Source organism: Hemiscyllium ocellatum, chromosome 9 (genome assembly GCF_020745735.1).
Source record: "Hemiscyllium ocellatum isolate sHemOce1 chromosome 9, sHemOce1.pat.X.cur, whole genome shotgun sequence".
NCBI classification, from domain to species: Eukaryota; Metazoa; Chordata; class Chondrichthyes; order Orectolobiformes; family Hemiscylliidae; genus Hemiscyllium; species Hemiscyllium ocellatum.
The window spans coordinates 68,160,721-68,187,465 of record NC_083409.1 but is presented as its reverse complement, the minus strand read 5'-3'; the positions used below and the strand labels follow the sequence as shown (position 1 = coordinate 68,187,465).

Sequence of the window (26,745 nt, the reverse complement as noted above, 5' to 3'; positions counted from 1 at the left end):
AAAAGGAAACTTCTGAAAACTCCTAGCCCCAGAGGAGAGGCATTGAATCAATTAACTGAATAATCAATTATCTAAATGGAACAATGCCCACTCATCTCGTTCAGATAATCAACGTTCCTCTGTATTACTGTTTAATAATTTTGAGTGGAGTCTATACATTTAAGACCAAAAGAGAAAATGCTGGAAAATCTCAGCAGGTCTGGCAGCATCTGTAAGGAGAGAAAAGAGCTGACATTTTTTTTGTAGCTTTGACAAAGGGTCAGTTAGACTCGCAATGTCTTTTCTCTCCTTACAGATGCTGCCAGACCTGCTGAGATTTTTCAGCACTTTCTGTTTTGGTTTCAGATTCCAGCATCCGCAGTAATTGCTTCTGTACCTTTTTTAAGAATTGGATAACTACAGGATTCATAATCAAGGCAAAAAGCAAATGTCATTTGCAGTTGGTATACAAATTAAGACTTGTCCCAACCACTGACCCGTCATCAACCTAGACTATAAAGCATTATTTGTTTGGCTGAGTCTCATGTGGCGAATAGATGGAAAAATCCATTAGCCATTCTTTGGCTATCCATTTTATGTTCAATTATAGTTGATTGATTGTCCCAATTAATCATTTTTATGGCATTTTTGAATAATGATAAGTTCAGCCTGTATTACTTTTACATATACCTATATTTTACATTTTTGTCAATAGCTACAGCACACAAATTAATGCAGTTCAAAAAAGAATTTGTCCAGCATTGATTAAATGTGTTGCTTCCATGATGTTATGTAAATAATATAATGCAATCTAATTTGAGTTTTTGTTTACGCATTTGAGTCAATTGAGTTTGCTTTTTTTACTAGGTTGATTGATTTTTGTGTACAAGATAGTTCTCGAGAAAGTGGTTCATTTTGTATGTTCAATACTGTGTAGTAATCATTACTACATTTTAAGCCTGTCTTGTGTCAATCTATACCAAGGGCATAATGAACACGAGAGTCCGAATTGATACCTGCTGATGACTGCTAACAAAGAGGGAATGAAAATTTCAAGATTTGAAATCATAGTTTGTAACAGATATGATTGCTACTGTGGACAATTTCGAGTACAGGTTCAAGAAATCAGTTCAGGTTTCATTGTGTGGAGTGTGCTTTCAGTATAAAATATTTCTGTTACAGCCCTAAGCATACAGTGGTAAAGCACTCTTCCTTTTTGCTCCCTCATACCTCCCCAGAAACTTGCTATGTAAGATATTCTGTAGAATTAAGAAACCATCAATATCATTTTACGAGTCACATCAAACTGAGAGTCTATAAAGTTGTAATGGCTACATAATTAATTTGTATAGATTAGTTTGAAAGATTGTGGTTAGCTGGATTTTCTTGAGGTCAATGAAAGGAATTATTTTCTTTATTAGGCAGTGCCATTCTTAAATCACGTGTGATAACTGCTGATTTGGTTTATGACTGTTGTAGCTTCTGCTTTTCCAGTTGGTAGACAGCTTAGGGAAGGAAAAACATTTTAAGGACGACTTGGTGTGATCGGGAAAGTGTTTTGCAGCCCCGTTCCCCAGTTTTCTGGAAAAAAGAACTGATGGCTTCAATCTGATACTTGGAGCCCTGATCCATTTTTAAATCCTGATTTATCCTCCTTGAGAACATTTTGAGGGGAACCATAAATACTGTTTGAGTAATATGTGAGCAATGATTCTAGAGACCTCTTGCTTGTGTTTGAGACTATCAGCCAAGTATTTTTTTTTCTTAAGTGAATCTCCTGTAGAGACACATCCCTTTTTTTTTCCTTTTACTCACCTTCTCCTCCTCTCAATTTTTCCCCACCATCACCCACCCAAAAAAAAACCTGGTGTGCAAATATGCATATGTTTTTGTTTGGTTATTTAGAGGAGGAAATACTGTTTACAACATTAAAATCAAAGTGTGTTAACTAATTTTGAATCTTCATTTTACAAGTTGATTTTGTTATAAAACAATATAATCTTTATCAAAGAAAAGTGGTTTATGGAACTTAAGTTTCAAGAGAAGGTTTACTATATTGGGAACAGGGATCCGGGTAAAACAGTTATAATTATGTTGGGACTTTGTAACGCAGTGAAACTGAAGCAAGACTGTGCACCACTCCCATCTTTGTCATAACCGTGAGATCCAAATGCTGGCTTTTGGGTTGGCAAACAGTAAAAAGACTGGTCACACCTATTGCAAAATGAGGTGTTATCTGAAAAATTGATGTATGATTAACATACTTCATTATTAAATTTTTAATAGTTTGCATTTTATAAAGGTAGATGAAGAGGGTCAGAGTAAAATGGTCATATTGGATGTAGTCAATTAATAGTGACCATTTTTCTCAACAAAAGTGATCTTTAAATTTTTTTATTTCGTCCCTTGATTATAAAATGTTGCATTTCAGAAATGGCAATCAGAATGAAGGATAATTCCTTTTTGGTTTGAGTAAAGAATAAATAGATTAAAACAAAGCTGTATTAAAGCATTATTTAATAAGATACAGATTTTTATCAACTTTTCTGTATTTCCTAATTTTTTAATTACTTTTAGCTGTCAACTTGTAGCTGAACAGAGTTTCGAAAAAGTCATTAATAATTGTATTAACTGATAAATATTTATATTGTACTTATTGAAAGTCATGCTGTGCCTGTGGCATGGAATTTATTTTAGTCATCTTAGTTGATCATGAAGGAACTGTTTTATGTTCCTTTTCTGCATTATTTTACTATATATGACAGGAAAGGAAATGAAATGTTTTCTGCTTTTTTTGTGAATTCACATTTTAAAATTTAAAATGCATCTGTTTCTATTAACTACAGGTATCTTACAATGGATCAAACACGCAAGCTTCTATTAATACTTGAATCGGATCCAAAAGTATTCACTTTGCCTTTAGTAGGAATGTAAGTAGAGAATTCAGTGTTTAAAAGTGAGTTCAATTTAAAGCCTTGAGAAACCAGGATTGTAGTGAAAAGTGCAAATGGAGATTTAAAAATTTCAACACTAATGTGTAAAAGATGAAAACTATGGTTTCAGCAGGAATGCTTTGTAACTAAAGGAGTACAAACCACTAAGTTTATAAATATCATCTGTAGGTCACTTATTATGTTTCTAATTTTTATCTAATATAATGTGCAGCAATGTTAAGACAGATTAACAATATTGAGCGCCTGAATGTTTGTTTGTAGTATTTCCTGGATCATGTAATCAGCAATGTTGATGGTGTTTGCCATTGATTTTTTTTTGAAGAAAACTGGTCACAACATTCTAGTAAATGTTTTTTAGTTCTCAGTGTCAACTTGTTGGAGTTGAGGGATCTTTAATACTCCAGCAAAATTGTGATGAACTACTTAATCACATTTGCAGTCTTGAATCTACCAGCAGTCGAGGATCTGAAATGTGCTTGCATGCACGTGGTCTGAAGAAGGGTCACTGGACCTGAAACATTAACTCTGATCTCTCTTCACAGATGCTGCCAGACCTGCTGAATTTTTACCAGCAATTTGGTTTTGTTTTTGATTCAGTGTCTGCAGTTCTTTAGGTTCTTTTAAAAACTAAAATGTACTAATGTTCTTATCTGATTAGTTTGCTTTCATGTAAAACCTTAAATGAAAGGGACATGCATGTGGGATTTGGTAGAAGTTGATATTAAATTTTTGAAAGTGATCGTAAAGGAGTAATTCATCATCCTGTATTTATGAATGTGGATATTCCAGAGCTAGAAAGTCTGTTCAGCAAAAACTATGAACTCTGGCAGTTAAGTCTTATTCAAAAAGTTGTAATTCCAAAGATTTTTTTTTAAACGGACTATTCGCATTAAAAGGCAATGGTTCAATAGTTTCTACTTATTGCAGTTTCATTGAATTTCACCAATACTGCCTGTGTATGAAATTCGCTGATGCTAACTTGTGGAGTTCCTGATCAAGCAGGCTATAGAATTCCTGAGTTTCAGAAAACTAATCATGATGAATGCTAACAGTTTCACATTCAAAATATGCCAAAGAGGTTATAATGTATGTGTCTTTACTTTATTACTGTTTGGCCTTGTAAATAAGGAAGCAATACCTAGTGTGCTTTTTCAGGTCAGATGAAGTACAAAGATGGCAAAATAATTGATTCAAAGTGGGAGAGAAGGCAAGTAGAGAGGGAGGCTGAGAAAGTTATTGATGTGCGAATGGGATGCAGAAGGACAATGGAGATGAGCAATAGGGCAGTTAGATTGAGGACTATCTGGCAGCAAGGGGCAGTTTATTAGTGGTATCTGAAGATAGATGCTGTATTGTAATTTTTTTTTCTGTTTTCTGGTAAGTTTTGCAGCAGCTCCTAGTTAGAAGGGTTGTATGCTTTTTCTTCGTCCAACAGGTTTATTTAGAATCACTAGTTTTCGGAACGTTTCTCTTTCTTTAGGTAGTTGTGGAGCAGGACCATAAGACAGAATTTATTGCAAAAGATTACATTGTCATGCAACTGAAATGATATATTGAACAAAACTAGATTGCTGTTAAGTCTTTCATCCTTTAGAATGGGTTGCAAGTTTCAGTTCATTAATATGTAAATCACAGAACTACTTTTAAGTCAACTTCTCGAGGTAGCTTAAGGTTTTATAACAAAAGGTGACATCTCAGCTCAGACAATGCATGAAAGGTGTGAGATCAGAGCCTGTCTGTGTACCGATTTTGAGACAGACTGGCTCTATTTCCAAAGAAGAATTTACAAAATATTAAATGGATTGCCTGCAGCTTGCTCAAAAATTGCACAAAATAGAATGTATTTGCAAATATAATTCTGCAAATACAAATTCAACCCATAGACTTGTTTTTGTGTGTGTGTGTGTGTGTGTGCGCATGCGCGAGAGAGCTTGGTAAAGTGTGTGTGAGAGATAGAGTATAAGCCTGTGAGAGTGTGTGGAATGAGGTCACTTGTAGTGTGACATGAACCCAAGGTCCTGGTTGAGGCCATCCACATGGGTACCAAACTTGGCTATTAGCCTCAGCCTAGCCCTTTTCTGTTGTTGCCTATTCTGAAGTCCGCCTTGGAGAGATGGTCACCCAAAGATCAGAGGCAGCCTGTCATGGCAACCACTACAAGACATGTTAAAGTGTCAACACTGATACCGCCATTGCACGTGGGGACGCCACCCATGTGGCTCGGCTAACATTGTCTCTCTCATATGCTCCAGGCAAGGATGCCCAGAGGCATGGTACACTGGCGAGACCAAGCAGAGGCTACAACAATGGATGAATGGACATCGCACAACAAATAACAGACAGGGGTGTTCTCTCCCAGTCACGTATCTCTTCAGCAGTCCAGGGGCATTCGGCCTTGGATCTCTCTCTGTCTCTGTCTCTCTCTCTCTCTCTCTCTCTGTGTCTCTGTCTCTGTCTCTCTCTCTCTCTTTTCTCCACCCACCCCCAAACAAGCACTCTGTAGCTTTGTTCAATATATCATTTCCGTTGCTTGATACTGTAATCTATTGCTATAAATTCTGTGTCTTATGTTCCTGCTGCACATCTACCTGATGTCCAAAAGCTAGTGTTTCCAAATAAACCTATTGGACTAAAACCTGGTGGCGGTGTTTTAATTTCTTCAACCCCAGTTCAACACCAGCTCTTCCACAAAATGACTTTTAGTTTTGAATGTGGGGGGGGGGGGTGCAATCTGGGCTAGTACTTTGCGTAGAGTGGTGCAATCAACCATGCTGCAGTTCATGTACTGATTTCTGTGCTGTTGTAAGTTCAGGCAACTTTAACACTTTTTTTTCTGATTTGTTACTTAAAGTCTAATTTTCATATAATTTTAATAGAATTAGTTTTCTTATCAATTCACGAAATTTACACTGAAAAATTGATCAGTTCAATGTACCAACATTTTGCAGGCTAGAATTTGCTCGAGCTGCCTTTTAAATCCTTGTTGATGTAGTTTTGGTTTTTTTAAAGTTCCTGTTTCCAACAGTAGTTTCTTCTTTCCCTTTTTGAAAATTCTCTTATCAACTTTGGAACATATGTTCAGTGTCACTGCATGTTAGCTTCTTGAGAACACAGCATTTCTCCACACAAACTTGCAATTGTGAAAAATATTTTTCAAGTTTTTTTTTGTAACTTTTGTTTCACATTTTTGATATTCCAGTTGGTTGAGCGGTGCAACGCACGTACATAGTCCACAAGTTTGGGCCTGTTGCTTACGCTATCTATTCAGTTCTTCAATTCAAGAGAGGTGAGATATGAAGAGATCCTTTTTCTGGTAAATAATTCTTTAACAGATGAATGTTTTCAACCTTCTGAAGAATTGAAACATTTTATGTCTCATTAAAATAAGTACTAGTGCTCTCCAATTTTCTATCTAATAACCTATCACTGTTTGGCTGGAATAGGTATTAAGTCCATTTCAGTTTATTACTGCCAATGTTAAATGTGTCCAATATCTGACTTTAATTAAATGTTGCACATAGCTTTGAAACTTGAAGTTACGAATTTTAAAAATAGCTATATTAGAACCTTTAAAACTTCATATTTTTGCTGTTTTTATTCTGCAAAGATCCCACATGTTAATGCTATTTTTGAGGTTTAGGAAGCAAAATATCAAAGTTTCTTTCACAAATTAGTGGTTCCATTTCTATTAGAGAATTCACTAATACTGGAATTGCAAAAGTCAAAACAGTATGCAAGCTTCAGCATTCCAAAGCTGCTTTTGTGCTGGAATACACTTGTATTAACAAAGCTATACTCTTTGCTGAATCCTCATTGCTTCAATAAGGTAGCAGGAAACTGTTGCTCAAATTATAGCAATTGCTTTTGGATGAGTTGCATAATTCACTGTTATTCAGTCACCTAATGTGGGACAGCAGTAAGTTAGAATCATGCAGCTCCAAGGTTGTCTGTCTGTCATCCATTTTGCCTGTGCCAGCTGTTTTGTAAGAGATCCATTTTTCTGCAACTTCTGCACAAGCATACTTTTTACTCCTTTTCAACAATTCAATCTGCATACAACATCCTTTTCAGGCAATGTATTCCAGGTCATAGCAAGTTGCATTTACTTTTTTAAAAAAAAACTCAAACTTCTCCCTCCAAACCCAATCCCTCCTCTTTTTACCAATTATCTTGGATCTGTTACCTTGAGTTATCAATCCTCCTGCCAAATGAATGTTTCTCCATGTGCTTTCAAAAAGTCATTGCAATTTTGATTATTAAATCTTCAGTTAAATATCTCTGCTAAATCTCCTTCAAGTAAAAAGTGAGGTCTGCAGATGCTGGAGATCAGAGCTGAAAATGTGTTGCTGGTTAAAGCACAGCAGGTTAGGCAGCATCCAAGGAACAGGAAATTCGACGTTTCGGGCCAGAGCCCTTCATCAGGAATCAGAATTGCTGTGCTTTAACCAGCAACACATTTTCAGCTAAATCTCCTTCAAACCTGTGCTCTAAGGAAAATGATCCCAGATTTTCCTCTGTTTTAACTGAAATCCCTCTTCACTGGTACTAGTTTAATAAACCACCTTTGTAAAGAATGTCAGTCCTTGGTAAGGCTACAAAGTGTGGTGCCCAGTGTTGAAGACACTAAAAGTTGACTTATAGGGGCTTAGTGTAACTTCCTTGCTTTTGTACTCATCCCCAGTGAGGCACATTAAAGGCAAATTCTTGAACCATTTTGACCATCAATTTGACAATTCAGTTTAATTTTTTTGGGTGCCTGCTAATGGATGGTAAGGCTTATCAACTTCAATTTCATAGCCAAATTTGAATTCCTGACCTCTGCACTGCTAACTTTTTCTTTTTTAAACTGATTTCCTTTATTTGAAGGGCAATAATTCAGTTGGTATTAGTGATGGAATTGCAAAACTTTTCTTCATCTGAGGACTTGAGCCCCTTCTTAATCAAAGGATTCAGAATGCTGCTATCAACATTCTGGAAACTACCATTGATGAGATTCCAAACTGAACCAGCCATTGGATACTGACTGCACACATTGGTCAAATGCTGAATAATTTCCAGAGTGTTTTAATCTGATGCCTCAACGTATTGTCCAATATTTACAAGATTTATTTGCAGTAACTGGTTCTTCTTTTTTTTATTATTGTTGTTTAGAGTTTTCTCGACTGAACAGAAAAGTTTTCTTCTAGTTCTCTATTCAGTTACGCACAGACAACCAGAATTCTATGAATGCCATCCTTGCGGTGAGCATCAGAAACTAGATTTCCAGCTGCTTACTAGTACAGAAGTACTGAATATTTGCACAGTAAGTATATGGGCTTATTCAAGGAAAGAATCACATTCTTCAAGTTACTGTAAACAGTTTTCAAAAAGTCAATTTGCTAACTTTTCTATGCACCATCTATAAGACACCAGTGGGGAGAGTATGATGGAAATACTCTCCTCTTATCTAGATAATTGCAGTTCCAATTTTGCTCATCATTTCCAAGATCCATTTGATCAGCACCCCGTCTAAGTATTCTTTCCCTCCATTGCCAGCACATCAATGGCAACAAGATGCACTGAAGTATTCTAAGACTCTCTTTCAATCACACCTTCCAAGCTGCCAACCTGCCACTTTAAAGGATAAGTGTAATAGAGACAAGGGGACACAACTACCTGCGCAATCTGCTCCAAGTTCCGCATCTGACTTGGAAACTTCCCTCACTATTCACAAATCCTGGAGGTACCTTTCCAGCAATAGATGTACCTTTTACCACATGGATCGCAATGGTTCCAGAAGGCAGCTTTTTACCGCCATCTTCTCAATGGTAATTAGGGATGATCACTACATCATGACTTTGCCATGAAAGAATAAATTTATAAACGTGTACCATGTTATCCTATCTCATATGATGGGTGAATGGTTGATAATATGACTTAGTTTTGAATATAGTCCAGTTTTATCTTCTATTAGTCCGCCACATGTTTCATAGGCAAATTTAAGAGTTCTGGGAATGTTGATCTGCTGCTCTATGCAAGAACATGCAGCTATTGAGCAGCTTATTGCATTGGGATTTGAGAGGTTGCGTTCCTCTGGTTGGAACAAGTAGATTTCGGGTTGAAGGAAAATGGAGTTGACGATTCTAATCTGCCATGATCTCATTGAACAGAGGAGTAGACTCAATGGGATGAATGGCTTACTACTGCTCCTGCATCTTATGATCTTCCAGTTAGCTCAGCTTTTTTGGTGCTATCTGTTCAGATATTTCATAATATTTTTGTAAGAGCTTTTCACTTTCTTCTCTGGTTTTCCAGGAGGAAAATCACCTTTTTCCAGCTCCTTTCTGTTCTGAAACAGTCATTTGGGTCTCAGCATTGGCTCTTTTTCTCTTCATAAATGCTACCATACATGTTGTGTTTCTCCAACACTTTTAATTTTAACACGTTGCTTGTTGATCTTGCTTCATGCTGTCTTCTCTGTTAAGACTGCTCGCTTTTGACTTTGGCAACACCACTATCCTTTGCCCACGCAAATCCACACTTTCAATTACCCAAGTCTCTACCTTCATCCTACATTTTCCTTCGTTTTAAAAATTCAACTCTTCAGTTACCTTCCTTATCAGGCTTACTCTTTTTTTTGTTGGCAATAATTTTTCAAGGGCTCTTCGTTATTAGTAATATTCTGCCAGGAGTCACTTCTACAATTATATCTAAATAGTCAAACAGCACCGAAACCGACCATTTGATCCAACTTATCCATGCTGACCAAGTTTGTCAAACTAAGTCGAGCCCCACTTGCCTGCATTTGGCCCATATCCCTCTAACCCTTTCCTATTCATGTATCTGTCCAAATGTCTTAAATAATGTAACTGTACAACAGTTTACCGCTTCCTCGGGCAGTGCATACCACACTATCCGTGTGGAAAAACTTGCTCCTCATCCCTTTTAACTATTTTTCCTGTTACCATTATAATTATGTCCTCGTGGTTTGAACTCCCCTGTCCTAGGGAAAAGTCCTTTGTTACTTACCTTATCTATACCCTTGTGATTTCATGAACCTGTGTAAGATCACACCTAAATCTTTTTATTCTCTAGTGAAAGTTGCAGCCTGTCCTGCCTCTCCTTAACTCAAACTCTCCAGTCCCAACAATATTCTTGTATGTCTTCTCTACCCCCTTTCCAACTTTAATAATATCCTTCCTATAGCAGGGTAACCAGAACTGTGGCCTCATCAATTTTCAAACTCCTACATTCACTGGTCTGAGCAGTGAAGGCAAACATGCTAAATGCCTTCTTAACCACTCTGTCTACCTGTGACCACAATTTTAAAAGAACTATGAACCTTTGCCCTGTACCTCTTCGACAACACTCCCCAATTGACAGTTTAACTCTTTGTAATCTTTTTCAGAGCATAGAGCCTTCAGGAAAACAACTCACTGAATTTGAACTAAGTGATGATAATAAAAATCCAGACAGTGATTTCTTTAAAGAAGTGGTTAGCAATATTATGGGCATTCCGTAAGTATTGTTGAACATAGTGCATTTCTGATGATATTTGAAAAACTGTTACATATTAACAGGAAGAAATGCACCTCTATTTGCCAATCTAAATCTTTTTGTTACATTGTATGTTGAGGATATCTTTTGATGTTGGTGCATTATCTTGAAATGGAATTTTTTTGGGGCACTGTGATGCATTCAGGCATGTCATAGGTGGCACCGCAGAACCCAGTGAATTATTATCACCCTTAAAGGGTAATGAGTCCTTGGTCACCTTCTAGCAGTATTTGATAATGTATTATTAAGGCTCCCTTGTTGTTTGAACACATGTATCCAATGTCCAAAAGCAGAATGTAGTCCGCCTCATCTTAATTTGTTCTTTGATTTATAAGCAGTTTTATTCCATAATAAAGATCATGCCTTCATAATGAAAAAAATACAGAGCTAAGTAAGATGAGGAAACAGTATAATCTTCAGAACCTCCTGTTTGTGTATTGTTCCAACTTCTTTTAAAAAGGAAAAATTCTTGGATGTGGATATCTCCAAGATCAACATTTACCTATTCACAGTTGAATAGATTTCTTGAACTGTAGTTTTTACAGATCCGTATATTAAAGGTACTCTGACAGTCATGTTTGATAGGGCATAAACTGAATGTTTGAAATAGTGATAGTTGGGCGGCACAGTGGTTAGTTTTGCTGCCTCACAGCGGCAGGGACCCGGGTTCAATTCCAGCCTTGGGCGACTGTCTGTGTGGGTTTGCAAATTCTCCCACTGTTTGTGTGGATTTCCTTCGGATGCTCTGGTTTCCTTCCCCAGTCCTATGATGTGCAGATCAGGTGAATTGGCCATGCTGAATTGCCCATAGTGTTAGGTGCATTAGTCAGAGGGAAATGGGTCTGGGTGGCTTACTCTTCGGAGGGTTGATGTGGACTTGTTGGGCTGAAGGGCCTATTTTCACACTAGGGCACCTAATCTGAAGGAATGGCAATTAAACATCCAAGTTAGGATGGTGTCAATTGAAGATTATGGTCCTCCCAGTTATGACTGTTCCCTTGTCTGTCAAGTGATACAGTTGGTGTATTTGAGAGGCTTTTGCAGCACAACAGCTCACTGGTTGTTGCATGCATCCTTCAGATGGTGTACGTTGTAGTTATGTTGCACCAACAGTGGATGATTAACTATGTTTAAAGTGACTTATTTTCCACATTTCTGGACAGATGTCTGTATTCTAGCTATGCTGCTCCAGTATTTGCTCGGGAATAACTCAATTACATCAAGTTCGGATAACTTATTGTTTATGTCTTCCAAATAAGACACGTTTAGTCTTCTATTAGTTTCATTATCTTGTATTCCAGAACTGGGAAGTAAATTGGTACTATGGACTTTTAAGTATAGACAGGATGTTTTAAATATTGTGACAGCCAATATTATTAAAAAAAATGTTATCATATATGGAGATGACTGGTGATAAAAGGGATTCCTGATCAGAGCTGAGCAATTTTTTTTTCCCCCTTGGGTTGTATTTTCTTAATTTTCCTGTTGAAGTACCATGCCGTTGGCAGCAATTACAGTAACTAGTTGGGTATGGCATGTGAAAATATGGTGAAAATCCTAAATGCTGCATTTCAGCACAATGAGATGGAAGGGGAGAAATGCACTGTAATGAATGCCGACCGGATTTGTTTGGAGATGGCAGCCTTTGTGGATGCTGTGTATCAGACATAGATTGCCAGAGTCCAGGAGAAATCCCTCCTTTATTCAAAATAACATTCTTTACTGTATCAGCTGCATCAGTAGCAAAATTTCAAATTCAACTCTCCATTCTGCTTCAGGTAGAGTGTATGGGCTGAGACTGGAAATCTGTTACTTTGTCAGTGTCAGTCAAGATTGCATGATATTACTAAAAATTGAATAATCAGATTAACGTGTACAATGGGTCTTTCTTTCCAACAGGATGTCAGTTGGTGACAATGATTCTGGTGTGGAGGAAGACGACCTATCTCCAAGACCAACACCAAGTCCGCACCCAGTTGTACAAAAGGTTATTAGTTACTAATACTTTTTAAAAAGTAATTACATGGACTATTTTAAATGTGTTTCTGGGAAGCGGTTGGATATTATCGTGGTCAGCAGTCCATATTTAAAGATTAACTTACTGAAGATAGAATGAGAGAAGACCTTTCATTCCAGTAAATGTGCTGGGAGATTAGATTAATCAAGTTCCAGTTTTCTGGATCTTATCCTGAGCATAACTAACTTGGTATACCTCTCTCTTTTTTAAAACGGGCTGTATCAATTGTCTTTTGCCACAAGATGCTCGTCTTCATGTAAAATTTTGGTTAACTCACTTGCAACTTAATCCTTTAACCTGTTCTTATCTTCAACGATTTAAGTTTACAGCTTAAGAATATCATTATGAATATACCATGTGCACAGAAAGCATTTTGAGGCCCACCTCAATCTACAATTCTTATGTTCAGGTTTGGAAATTTGACTCCTTTCCAGTATTTTTCAATCCCTGGCACTATTTGTCATGCAAATGAGATGCATGGTTAAAATAAAGTGTTGTAATGTCATATGAATTGAACTCAGATTTTAAGTGACATGATGTGACAAGAGCCTAGCACACACACTATGGATGTTGAAATGGTCAAACTGTCATAGACTTTAGTTTCCATTTTGAAAATTGTTACCTGCATTAAATACCTTTTTAATTTCTAGAATGAAATAAGTTTGAATATTCAATCTTTCTTTCTATTAACAGTTTCCAAGAGTCTATCCTTCTGTACCTGAGCTGTCACTTGTATTTGATAGAAGTTTTATAGAATCAAAGTATACTCCAACAAGATTACAACAAAATAAATTGCAACAGACAATGAAAACCCATGAAGCATCTGGACCTTTTAATGCAAGCAAGCAACCTTCTGAAAATGGGCAGCAGGGAGTGACCTCCAACATGATAACACCTCCATTAAAACACAATCTGATTCTTTCACATGGATCAGTAGCATCTGTTAAGTCTTATAAAGAAAAAATAACAAAGTCGCAATCAAAAAGTGGTCATTTTGCCAGTAAGAGTTCTGGATCATCATCATCATCCTGCTCTACTCCTCCATGTGGGCCTTCACCTGATGCTTCTGTAGATCAACCAAAGTTAGTTATATCTACTGATGCAGCTGATACAGTAAAGAATGTTATTTTGAATAAAGGAGGGATTTCTCCTGGACTCTGGCAATCTATGTCTGATACACAGCATCCACAAAGGCCGCCATCTCCAAACAAATCCGGTCGGCATTCATTACAGTGCATTTCTCCCCTTCCATCTCATTGTGCTGAAATGCAGCATTTAGGATTTTCACCATATTTTCACATGCCATACCCAACTAGTTACTGTAATTGCTGCCAACGTCATGGACCCTGTTGTGGACCTTCATTGAATTCTAATTGGCAAGGAAACACTCCAGCATTTGGCACCAAAGGAGTCCATTCACTATCTTGTCATGAATGTAGTTCTACACCATGCCCACAAACTCTGACTTGTTTACCAAATTCTCACTGTAGTATTGTGTGTGTGAATAACAATTCAATAAACCAGAGTTTACCTGGACAAGTAGGAAGCACATCACCTTCAAACAGCAGTTTGATGAAATCACCTGGCGCCTCTTACATTCCACCAATAAATCAGTGTAAGGTATGCACAGTGCCTTCTGCGTGTTTACATTTGCCCATTGGAAGTCTAGAACATGATCAAGAAGGAAGTGGAACAATGGGATTGCCTGTTAATGCTTACAAGATTCTTGTGGAACAGGACAGACAACTAAAGCTCCTTCAAGCTCAGGTACAGTGATTCTAATAGTTGTTTTTCATCTGTTCTTGACTTTTCCCTTATTTTTTAATTCCACTCCCAAAAAAAGGAAAAATTAGTATACTAGAAACTTGTGTATTTGAATGACATTTTTGAGTACACTGTATTTTGATAATTTTTATGATAGTAACTTATGGAGTATATCTCTCTAAATATAAAATGTCTCAAGGGTTTCTGGGGAGCACAAAGAAAGCATGGTGCTGAACACTGGATACAAAGTTGGCTTGATAGTAGGAGATTTGTTTCTTTTTTGGACTGGTGGTGTGTGTCCTGCAATGTTCCACAAGGATTGGTGCTGGGTCCACTGTTGTTTGTCATTTGTATCAACGATTTGGGTGAGAATATACAAAACATGGTTAGCAAGTTTGCAGATGACACCAAAATAAGTAGTATAGGAGACAGTGAAGAAGGTTATCTAAGAATGCACCAGGATCTTGATCAACTGGGCCAATGGGCTGAGGAGTGGCAGATGGAGTTTAATTTAGATAATGCTTGGTGTTGTTTAGTAAGATGAACACGGCTGGACTTATACAATAATGGTATGGCCCCAGGGAGTGGTGTTGAACAGGGGGACCTCTGGGTACAGGTACACTGTTCCTTCAAAGTCACATCACAGTTGGCAAGATGGTGAAAAAAGCGTTTAGCATACTTGCCTTCGTTGCTCAAACCATTAAGTGAATATGAGTTGGGAGGTCATGTTGTGGTTGTGCAGGACATTGGCGAGGCCACTTTTGGAGTACTGCATACTGTCCTAGTCATCCTGCTATAGGAAAGATATTATTAAATTGGAAGGAGGAGCATAGAAGGTGTACAAAGATTTTGTTGAGACTGGAGGGTTTGAGTTCTGAGGAGATGCTGGGAAGTTTTTTCACTGGCGTATAGGAGGTTGGGGAGTGACCTTATAGATGTTCATATTATCATGAGGGATATAGATAAAATAAATAGCAAAAGGCTTTTCACTAGAATAGGGGAGTTCAAAACTAGAGGGCGTAATTTTTAAGGTTGGTGAAAGATTTAAAAGGCTAGTTCATATGTGGGACTACTATCAAAGGAAGTGGTAAATGCTGGTACAGATACAACATTTGCAAGAATTTGGGCAAGTACATGAATAGGAAAGGCTTCGAGCAAATGGGGTTAGTTGAGTTGAGGAAACCTGATTGGTGTGGATGAGTTAGACTGAAGTCTGTTTCTATGCTGCATGATTCCATGGCTGTATGAGTGAGAAGGTAAACTTTTGACAAGAAAGTAACTTCTGAAAAATATCTTTGAGTAAGAAAGCAAGGTAGAAAAGCAGAGATCTGTAAAGCCGGTGGTTAGAACTTGGGATCGAACCATGGCTTGTTGTTTGTTGTCCAAGTTTCCACAGTGTATTAGATTGCAGGGATTGATGCCTGGAGAATCAAGACCAAGGAAGCAGGCGAGTTCAGGGAGAGGTTTGGAAGCAAGGTGAGAATTTAGAAAATCAATGTTGCTTGTTTCTGAGATGGTGTAAATCACTAAACACAGATGTTAGGTGAAGAAAACAAAGTTGAATCTTGGGCAGCAGGTTTTTATTTCAACAGTCAAATCAAAATATATACTAAATAATTAAATTGAGGTTAAGTATTGAGGGCTCACTAAAATAGGCAACCTTGTTGTCGAGGAGAAAGTAAGGTAAGGAAATATCTGCTCAATTAACCTGATTTGTTAATATTTTGTCGTTTGTAACACTGAGACCATTAATTCAAATCTCTTAAATTCCATAAAACTTAACAAGTTCACAGATCTTCAGAATCGGAACAGGTTTTACAGTTCACTTGGCTCCATAAAGATCTAAATGTGCCCGCAGTTTGCCTATTATTATGCAGCAAATTTACTCCATAACCTACATGTGCAACAAGATTAAAAATACTATGCATTACTATTGGAATTAAAAATGCAGGTTTCCATTATATTGAGTGTTGACATTGCAGAGATTTTTAAATGTCTAGTATATTCACACCACTCCCCTCCTCCAAATCCCACAGCTTCATTGATGTTATCGTAATTGTATATTAAAATACTCTATTTTCCCGTTGTGAAGGTGTCTTTTATTTATTCTTCCTATCTATTCCCATAACCATAACAGTAGAAAGGATTATCTTTTTAATCTTGCTTCCAACTTCCCAACCCAATGGTCGATTTTATATTTCTAAGCATCATAAAATGCAGCACCAGAGGTTTTTGTTTTGTCCTCTGTCAAGTTACTGGTGATCACCTTGTCATTGGTTATGGTAAATAGTAGAAGATTTCTGTCAATGTCCGGGACAACATTGTCTCCAAAAAAAGCACTGAAACTGATTAGCTCGTCATGTACTTGTTTTTTTTTGGAGGACCATATTTAACTGCCTGTTTCCCTACAGTACGACAGTGACTACAACCGTGTTTCAACTAAATATTTTGGGACACGGAGGCTGTGTACATTTGGTCTGTCTGTGCACTTTTTCCTTTCCCTGCCTTTCCTATTCAGCTCAGGCAATGAGAACATTGAAGTAACTGGAACATTGCAAGCATATATTCTTCCACAATAGTGTAGTTATATTATACAGTAAGAAAAAAAAAACAAAGTCCTGGTTAAAACATGCTCCTCTGTTCATGGGTCATTGCCCATTTTTGATTACAGTTGAAAGATTGTGTACCACCAAATCAGTAAACTATCCATCGGACTTTGAATAATAGCAATGTGCACTGGTTATCATACTACTTGAATAGTTTCAGAGTATGGTAGAAGTCAATTAACTGAGGTGCAGGTGATTGCAAATACACCAATTCAACTTTGTTACTGGCTGTGGTGATTCAGAAGCCCACCTCTTTGTCTTGCCATGCTTGATTTTCGAATTAAACCTCTCAAGCTGTATAACTACTTGGGTGTATCTCTCCACATTGGAGAGACACCTGATCTCATGTGCTATAGCTAATTACTATCTTGATTTGCAGTGCTGTTAACTGCTTAGCATGAGCTCTAATTCAGAATTTTGAGTTGCCTCCCCTAATGCTGTCTCTGCTCCCTTTTTGAAGGGGAGAAGTTGGAGGGATTTGAGTTGATTTGGTTTTGCTCCAAGGTAATTTAGCAGAGACCGTACCAGCTGTTTCTGTTCTGTATAACAGTAGCTACAGACAACTGCATATTTTAAGTGTTATTGACTTGCTAGCTTAACTCCATGATGTTAAATGAAGTTGCAGATTGGATTGGAAGTGTTCTTATGCTCCAAATGTTGCAAGCCACTGGTTCTGAGAGATCTCTGCTGCACCAGCATTTTAACTTGGCTAAGTTCAAATTTTTGTTTGTCTAGGACATGAGATTCCTGATATACTCTTTGGTCTAATTTAGAACCTTCTCTTCCTTACAGACAAGTTACTCACTTAATGCCCTAGACCAATGAGTTCAGTCCCTCGTACCCCATGACAAAATAAACTGCCCCCAAAGGCTTTAATCTAATTATAGTTCAAAATGTTGAGGTATTATGACTATCAAATCATTTGTTCTTCAGCTAATATTCATTTGCTTTGCTCAGATTCAGCGACTCTTGGGCACGCAAAGTGGTGTTACAACTCCTGTGACACATTGTTCTTCTAAGAATATTGGTACTTCTGACTGCTCGCCACAGCCAGAGAGACAAATGGAATTTGTTGCTATAGAAACCCAGACATCTCCTGGAATCCACATGAAGAAAAGTGTTAGCATTGCAGTAAGCACAGGTAAAACAACATATTTAGCACATGGATTGAATAATTCTTTTTTGATTTTGTATGTTTTGTACACTGGGGAAATATAAAAGCTATTTCATTCATTCTCTTGAGAGCTGCTATATCATTTATCTGCCAAAAGATTATTTAATTGTTCTCGGAGCAATTTTGTGTTAATTTAAAATGCAGATAGTCCACCAGACTTGCAACAAGTTTATGTATCCCTTGTTTGTTGGGTGGTATCAAGTGAAAGAAATTTGTTTTATTTTCTGTTTTTATTTCAGAATACTGAGGTCTAGTAGCCTCTGTGGAAAGAGGGACTGTTAGCATTTCAGATCAGATCTTTCACTCGACTGAGTAAAGTTGAAATGTAATAAGTCTCTTGAGAAAGTGAAAGGGGGCTGCTGTGAAGAAGAGGGTCAATGAATGAAAGGTGAGGATTAATTGACACAGGGTTTATGTGCAAGGCTGAAGGGAGTGGTAACAAGACGAGGAAATGTGTGAAGAAGAGGTACAAATGATAGGATTCTGAACAGCTGCTTTCAAAAAGCAAAGCTAAAGAAATAAACGAGATGGGGAAGGAGTGGGGAACTAATACCATCTAAAGTCATGATCAGTTCAAAACGCTGCAAAAAGGCTCAGTTAAAGGTCAGATGCTATCCCAGGAACTTAGTCATCGAATGAAGTTCAACGCATCAGGCCAAGGACAAGGTTCAAAGCAGGAATGCGACAGAGAATTAAAATGACCAGCCCAAAAACTTGCAATTCAGTCACTCGGTTTATGGTCAGTCTCCCTGATGTGGGAGACATGTGTGCAGTCTACTAAATTTCAGAAAGTACAAATAAATCAACTGGAAGGTGTGTTCAGAATCTTGAAATTTGTAATGGAAGAAGGTAAAAGAAACACGTATCTCATTTCCTGTACTTGAATTTAAAAATATCCAAGGGAGGTTAGGAGTGGCTCATAATGGGCCAGGGTATTATTGAGGGAACCATCCCTTTAGATTAGATTAGATTAGATTAGATTTACAGTGTGGAAACAGGCCCTTCGGCCCAACAAGTCCACACCGACCCGCCGAAGCGCAACCCACCCATACCCCTACATTTACCCCTTGCCTAACACTACGGGCAATTTTAGCTTGGCCAATTCACCTGACCCGCACATCTTTGGACTGTGGGAGGAAACCGGAGCACCCGGAGGAAACCCACGCAGACACGGGGAGAACGTGCAAACTCCACACAGTCAGTAGCCTGAGTCGGGAATTGAACCCGGGTCTACAGGCGCTGTGAGGCAGCAATGCTAACCACTGTGCCACCGTGCCGCCCTAAATTAACTAGATGCTGAGAGAAAAAGTATGCTTTATGGCATCATCGAGGGTGCAGAATGGGGTGAGAACAGAAATGCAAGAAATAAGTGATGCGGTTGTGGGCCTCCGTAACTAGGTGGAAGACATAAACATAATTTTTAGAAGCAATAGTGTGAAAATTTCCATCTTCCAAACAATGTGATAGCATCTAAGAAACTCTACCAATGGTAATGGGTTCCTTGTGGTGAGCGCTCTTGGGAGAGGAGCAAACTTCTCTGTCCTTAAAGGGCAACTTATAATTTTTTAAGCATTGCCATCTAGTTCTGAACCCACCCATGAGAAGAAACATCATTTCTGCTTACCACCTTAGCAAGACTATTCAAGATTTTTTATTTCAAGAAAGCCACCCTTTGCTTTTCTAAACTTGAGTGGAAACCAGCCTGGTCTATCCAAAGTTTTCCTCTTGGACCAGCTGCTCTTTCCAGGTATCAATTTATAAACCTCCTTTCAACTCTGTCCAATGCATTGGACGTACTTCCTTTAAGTAAGAGGGCCAAGACTCTGTGCACAATATCTAAAATGTGACCTCACCAATGCCCTGTGTAACTGAAGCATAACATCCTCTTTTGTTCAATTTTCCTTAGAATAAAGGGCAGCATTCCATTCATCATTATAATCACTAAGAGTATTGGCATAGTCACTTTTTTGTGACACTTGCACTCGAATACCTACATCTGTCTGTACCTTAGGACAGAACCAGTGCAGAATTCTGAGTAGTACTCTACTCTTTTATTTTATGCCAAAATGGAAACTTCACATTTCGGTTGCATTCTAGTCCATCTGTCAGATTTCTGCACACTTAGTCAACTTACCACTCCTATCTGTAAGCTCCTTATGTGTTTTTCACAAGATAAAGTTCCTACCTATTTTTGTAGCTAAATTCACATCCTGTAATGGAGGAGGGGAGAGAAGGCAAGTTTTTCATGAAAATTGTGAATAGCAGAGGAGTAGCACAATAACTATAGGAGGTTAGTCAGCTTTTGATGAGTAAAAATTCATATTCTTATCGCCAGAGCTGGAGATTTAAAGAAGGAAAGATTGTCAGTTTGGCCAGGTGAGGGTAAACAAATACTTTAGTGAAAACTACAAATTAAACGGTTGTTTATAATTACTGTTTATGTAAGAAAGGTTCTAAAGTGAGAGCAATGTCACTTATGATAAAACGAAAGACCCAAGTTTCTGTGCCTTTGGGAAGTTCCTTCTGACAGCTTTGCCTACTTAGATATAAAGGTTCAGGTTTAAATAGTCTGTTACTTTAAGTCTGTGAAGTTTTATGTACTGTCATATTTGTAAACTGTCGATCTATCAATTGAAATGAGTGGTCCTTCACTATTAAAACATGTGACTTCATATCTCCATGTTACTAAATACTCCTTTGTGTGCCCAAATGTTTCGAAAATACCCAGTAGCTTGGTACATACAGTTTAGATTAGATTAGATTAGATTAGATTTACAGTGTGGAAACAGGCCCTTCGGCCCAACAAGTCCACACCGACCCGCCGAAGGCAGTTCTAGCTGCTATTCCACAAGGATCCGGAAGTGCACTTTAATTCAACAAGATTATATATTATGATTGCGAGAAAGACTAATGATATTTAAGAAAAGTGTTTTCAGTGTTGGACTGGAGGAATCATATGCAATTAAGTTCTAAAATTAAGTTTCACTAGTTTGGAAATGAGAAACTAAAAATAATATTGATTAAAGCTATTTTTGAAAATAGCTTTCATTCTTTACTTTTAGGACATTAAAAATATTTTCCCTCCCTTTTTAATTTTTAAATGTCACTAAAAATCCTTGTCATGATTATGTTTTGGTGTTCCTTACATGGACACGTTTTATGCTCCGGGAATCAATCCACAATAATTCTCCACTTCTGATGGCCTGCTGTCTTTTTCGTTTCTTATTTGGATAAATTCTAATCCCAGTACTAAATTTTCTTGGTTTGGGTGACCCTGGAGGTTTCTTCTTCTAGCCAAAACTGTGCAACTCATCCAACCATTTCATAAAGTTTTTCAGGTCATCTGGTTGACTTTAAGTGAATATTTCCCTTTTTAACCAGCATAATCTTTTATTCAAAGAAACCCACACAACTTCAACAGTTCTATATTTTTAAAATTTCACTTATTTTCTGTTTTTGACATGGTATAATTTACTGGTACTGCAATAAAGTATTTTGCTATTGTGGTTTTACCTGTTATCTAATCTATTCTAAGGTGCATTCCTGGTAGAACATATTTGCACCAGTAATCTGGTAATTGCAACAGTTCTCCAGTATATTTCAGTGTAGAGGTTGGCAGTCTCTACAATTAACTAGTTAATGCACTGGTACCCTCTGTACAAACCATACAATGCACACTATTTCTGCAGGTTTTGTATCTATAGTAGTAGCTTTTGACCGACAAATGCTATCTGAAATGATGGCATGTTGCATTTCCAGTGTGATACTAGTGTGACCTTAATGCTGAGCATGGTTGAATAGTAGCACTGAAGGCTGTTGTATTGTCTGCTTCTCTATGTATTCTAATCTGAAGATCCAAAGTTTCAAATGCAGTATGCAAAGTCACCTGACACTTAGAATATGCTTAATTGCTCATGAAAAGTACTGTTAAATCCACTCCATGTCTGCTTAGTCTAGTAATTCCGATCTTTAATGGCTCCTGTAGCATTCTCTATTCCTGAGATGCTGCCTAACCTGCTGTGCTTTGACCAGCAACACATTTGCAGTTGAAAGGAGGATAATCCTGTACTATATTACTTAGTTGCAGTTTCTTTCTTAGGTGCTAGTTTGTTCTTGGTTCCATCTGAGGAACATGAGGCACATCAAACTGTACAGAATCTCGAATTGAATGACTCTGAATTATCCAATGAAGAAATGGGGGTCTCTGTTAAAACTGACAATACCGGCCACACCAGTGTTGTATCTTCAATGAATGAAGTGGACATACACAACTTTGTGGAGAACAATCAGAATACAACAGATACATCAGATCAAGCTATTAGTGTTCAAAGGTAAGACTGTAATAAATTAGAGAATTATTTAAGAAGTTTTCAAGCATAGCAAAGCATTTTGTATCAGGAAAAACTAAGCAATGTAAAGTTTGTGTGCATGTCCATTTAATTTTTATATTTAAAGCTGCAATTGAACTAAAACTGCACCAAAAATGACCTGGACTTTGGAATAGATCTCCAGTTAAGCTGAGAACATCAAAGGTACAAAGACTTTAAAGCAACAGTAATGAGGGATTGCCTTGATTTGTTTCACTGTAAATTGTCGTGGTAAATGGTGACGTGGTGAGAGAAGAGACATCGGGTTAGGTTAGAGGATGGGGCATTTGTGAATGGAGCAAGGGTAATTTTAAGCTTATGGTCATTGATATGCATCTGCATGGGCGGCATGGTGGCACAGTGGTTAGCATTGCTGCCTCACAGTGCCAGAGACCTGGGTTCAATTCCCACCTCCGGCATCTGACTGTGTGGAGTTTGCACATTCTCCCCGTGTCTGCGTGGGTTTCCTCTGGGTGCTCTGGTTTCCTCCCACAGTCCAAAGATGTGCAGGTTAGGTGAATTGGCCATGCTAAATTGCCCATAGTGTTAGGTGAAAGGGTAAGCGTAGGAGTATGGGTGGGTTGCATTTTGGCAGGTCAGTGTGGTCTTGTTGGGCCGAAGGGCCTGTTTCCACACAGTAGGTAATCTAATCTTTAAAAAAAAATTCTGTATTGTGCAACTATTTTAATGAAACTAACTGCTTGTATATTATGTAGCTTTGTGAACATTGTCAATTTTTGTCCTAGAACAATTTTGAAATCTGTTAGAAACCAGAGTTTCTCTATTTCCAATTTCAGTTTTATCTTCTGTCACTTTGAGCTCTTAAATTGTTCTTGCTTGTTTCTATTTATATTTTACATACATTTTAAATCTTTCTATTGCATGGGCTTACAACTTCTAATTTTGGTTATTTAGCTGTACACCTGAAGGTACAAAAAGCAGCTGGGATCTTCATGTTGATTTTCAGAGCCCAGTGCTTGGGGAGAGTGCAAGTACCTGTCTGAAAAATAGCCCAACAGAAGTACCACATGTGAATAATAGCAAAACAGAAAAGTATGATCTTATCACAGAATCGCACAATAGCTCTCCATTACAAGATGAGAGAAGATTTTACCAAAACTTAATGGTGAGCGTTCTGTTATTAAGATTTCATTTGCCTCAGGATAATTTTGTAAGTGAAATGTATGGACATCTTTCCCTTTTTTCCTTTTCTCCCTTTTTTCCTTGTTCACCAATATTTGAAAATCTAAAAATGCTAGTAACATATGTAAATATTCACCAGTATCTAATATTTGTGTGCTCTTAGTGTTTGTCCGACAGTTATTCATTTCTTTTTTCCCAATAACTGCAAGTACTTTCAATATCATGTTAATCTGTCAGAAATGGAAAACCTGATTTTGTTTTTTTTTATCCCTTCCTTTTATATTGCCTTTCCTCAGTATTAAGTGAAATTTGAAACCATGTAGCACCTTTTATCTGTTGTTTGAGCCTGGGATGTTTCAGTCAGTGTAGATGAAGGTTCATTCTGCAGACTTTGGATCTGCACATTTTATTCTGCGTGGTCACATCTTTTGCTCACTGACTTATTGCTAGTTTAGATTTGCCACCTGGATGTTCTCTGATTCCCTCAGGTGCGGGGTGGTTGTGATCACATGCTAAGCAAAATCCTTAAATGTGGTACAGAGGCATTGTGCTTGATTTTGTTTTGACAATCTGAAGATATTTAGGATCAAGTTTAATTTTGCTTGCATGACATTATACAGACCAAATAATTTTTGAAAATAGGCCTGTTTCAAACTTTAAAATCTGCCTATTAGACAAGTGATGGCCTGAGAGAATTTTTTTTTGCAGAGGATATTTTTATGGTAATATGATAATTCATTTATGTTAGTTTGAGTTATTATTTTAGCAATTGTTTTTCCTGTTGTTTACCATGCAGATGATATTTTAACAATTGTAGCTCAATTAGTGTAAAGATCACCACAAATGTGCATTCAATATGTAAAAATACAAACACGAGCCAAGTTTGAATACATTTAATGTTTATTTTCTGTAAGGGCCAGGTAAACCAACTATTGGAATCATCTTCTGAAAAACAAAGTGAAGCAGAAAATAAAGATGCTGAATCAGAAGTCTCGGTGCAGAACACTGAGACTCTGAACAAACAATCTGAACCCCAGGCCTTTCAAAAGGAAGATAATGATGTGTTGAGTGCAACTGTGAAACAGCTGAAGAAAATGGGAGTGAAATTTGATCTTGACTGTACAAGCATGACCAAGAGCAAAGTTGAAAATGCAAGGTACCATTAATGTAACAGTTAAGGCATCTATGCTTAGAATATGATACTGATGCTTAAGATATGCAGATGCTGAAAATCTGAAATAAACAAAATGTTGGAGAGATTCAGGTCTGTGGAGAGAGAAAGTTAACTTTAAGTCTGATATCTTATAAAGAAGAGTCCAATTGCATTCAACATTAACTTCTTCTCCCCATAAATGCTACCACATCTGCTGAATGTTTCCGTCATGTTTCTATTTTTTAATAGATAATTGCTGAAACTTAAAGCCATCAGAGAAGCTGAGCACGTCAATGAAGGAAAAGCCCATTCACTTGAAATGCAGTTGTTTAAAAGGCTAATGTTTTGCATTTTTGTTAATTGGTGATGCAGTTAAAGGTCACTGGGCTTTTTCTAGCTGGAATTGGACATTTTTTGTGCTTCTGTGGCTCCAAAGTCAATGTCTGACGAATGTCAGATCCCTGTTGAAGACTGATATGTTTTGTCATGTGATGAATTCCATATTGTGATAAGCAGTAAAGAACATTGTGTACAACCTGATATCAGACTATATAGGCTGAAAATGAGAATCTCTGCTGCACTCACCACTCTAAGGCAGATGAAGGCCTAGTGATGTTATCATTGACGTTTATTCCACAGACCTAAGTAATGTTCTGGACATCAGGTTTGAATCCCACTATGAAAGTTGATGGGATGTGAATTCTGTATTTAGAAAAAGTGGAATTAGTCCAAAAGTCAGAGAGATGTACAGCACGGAAACAGACCCTTCAGTCCAACTTGTCCTTGCTGACCAGATATCCCAACCCAATGTAGTCCCACCTGCCAGCACCTGGCCCATATTTCTCCAAACCCTTCCTACTCATACACCCATCCAGATGCACTTTTAAATGTTGCAATTGTACGAGCCTCCACCACTTCCTCTGGCAGCTCATTTCATACACCGACCGCCCTCTGAGTGAAAAAGGTGCCCCTTAGGTCCCTTTTTATATTTTTCACCTCATACCCTAAACCGATGCCCTCTAGTTCTGGACTCCCCCACCCCAGGGAAAAGATTTTGTCTATTTATCCTATCCATGCCCCTCATGATTTTACAAACCTCTATAAGGTTACCTCTCAGCCTCCGACACTCCAGGGAAAACAGCCCGAGACTTTTCAACTTCTCCCTATTGCTCAAATCCTCCAACCCTGGCAATATCCTTGTAAATCTTTTCTGAACCTTTTCAAGTTTCACAACATCTTTCCGATAGGAAGGAGACCAGAATTTGCATGCAGTATTCCAACAGTGGCCTTGTACAGTTGCAATATGACCTCCCAACTCCTGTACTCAATACTCTGACCAATAAAGGATAGCATATCAAACGCCGCCTTCATTATCCTATCTACCTGCGACTCCACTTTCAAGGAGCTATGAACCTGCTCTCCAAGGCCTCCTTTATTCAGCAACACGCCCTAGGACCTTTGCCATTAAGTGTATAAGTGCTGCTAAGATTTGCTTTTTCAAAATGCAGCACCTTGCATTTATCTGAATTAAACTCCATCTGCCACTTAGCCCATTGGCCCATCTGATCAGGATCCTGTTGTAACCTGCGATAACCTTTGCTGTCCACTACACCTCCAATTTTGGTGTCATCAGCAAACATACTAACCATACTCCTTATGCTCACATCCAAACCATTTATATAAATGGTGAAAAGTAGTGGTCCCAGCTCTGATTCTCGTGGCACTCCACTACTCAATCCTCAAGTCTGAAAAACAACCTTCCACTACCACCCTTTGTCTAACCTTGCTCACCAGTCTCCCATAGGGAACTTTATCGAATGCCTTACTGAAGTCCATATAGATCACATTTACCGCTCTGCCCTCATCAATCCTTTTTGTTATTTCTTCAAAAAACTCAATCAAGTTTCTGAGACATGATTTCCCATGCGCAAAGCCATGTTGACTATCCCTAATTAGTACTTGCCTTTCCAACTAGATTAGATTACTTAGTGTGGAAACAGGCCGTTCAGCCCAACAAGTCCATACCGACCCTCCACCCACCCAGACCCATTC

At 37.9% G+C, this 26,745-nt stretch overlaps 1 protein-coding gene across 3 annotated transcripts in view; it reads left to right on the top strand.

Moving 5' to 3' along the window:
* The window catches only part of stil (STIL centriolar assembly protein), a 47,901-nt gene that overhangs the window by 14,830 nt on the left and 6,326 nt on the right, over positions 1–26,745 (top strand). For all 3 annotated transcript variants that reach the window (XM_060830438.1, XM_060830436.1, XM_060830437.1), the window contains exons 7-16: positions 2,826–2,909; positions 6,133–6,219; positions 8,085–8,235; positions 10,321–10,430; positions 12,369–12,456; positions 13,180–14,253; positions 17,814–17,997; positions 22,130–22,361; positions 23,313–23,523; positions 24,455–24,696. In XM_060830438.1, coding sequence (XP_060686421.1) covers positions 2,826–2,909; positions 6,133–6,219; positions 8,085–8,235; positions 10,321–10,430; positions 12,369–12,456; positions 13,180–14,253; positions 17,814–17,997; positions 22,130–22,361; positions 23,313–23,523; positions 24,455–24,696 — 2,463 coding nt within the window. The remainder of the gene's footprint in view (positions 1–2,825; positions 2,910–6,132; positions 6,220–8,084; positions 8,236–10,320; positions 10,431–12,368; positions 12,457–13,179; positions 14,254–17,813; positions 17,998–22,129; positions 22,362–23,312; positions 23,524–24,454; positions 24,697–26,745) is intronic.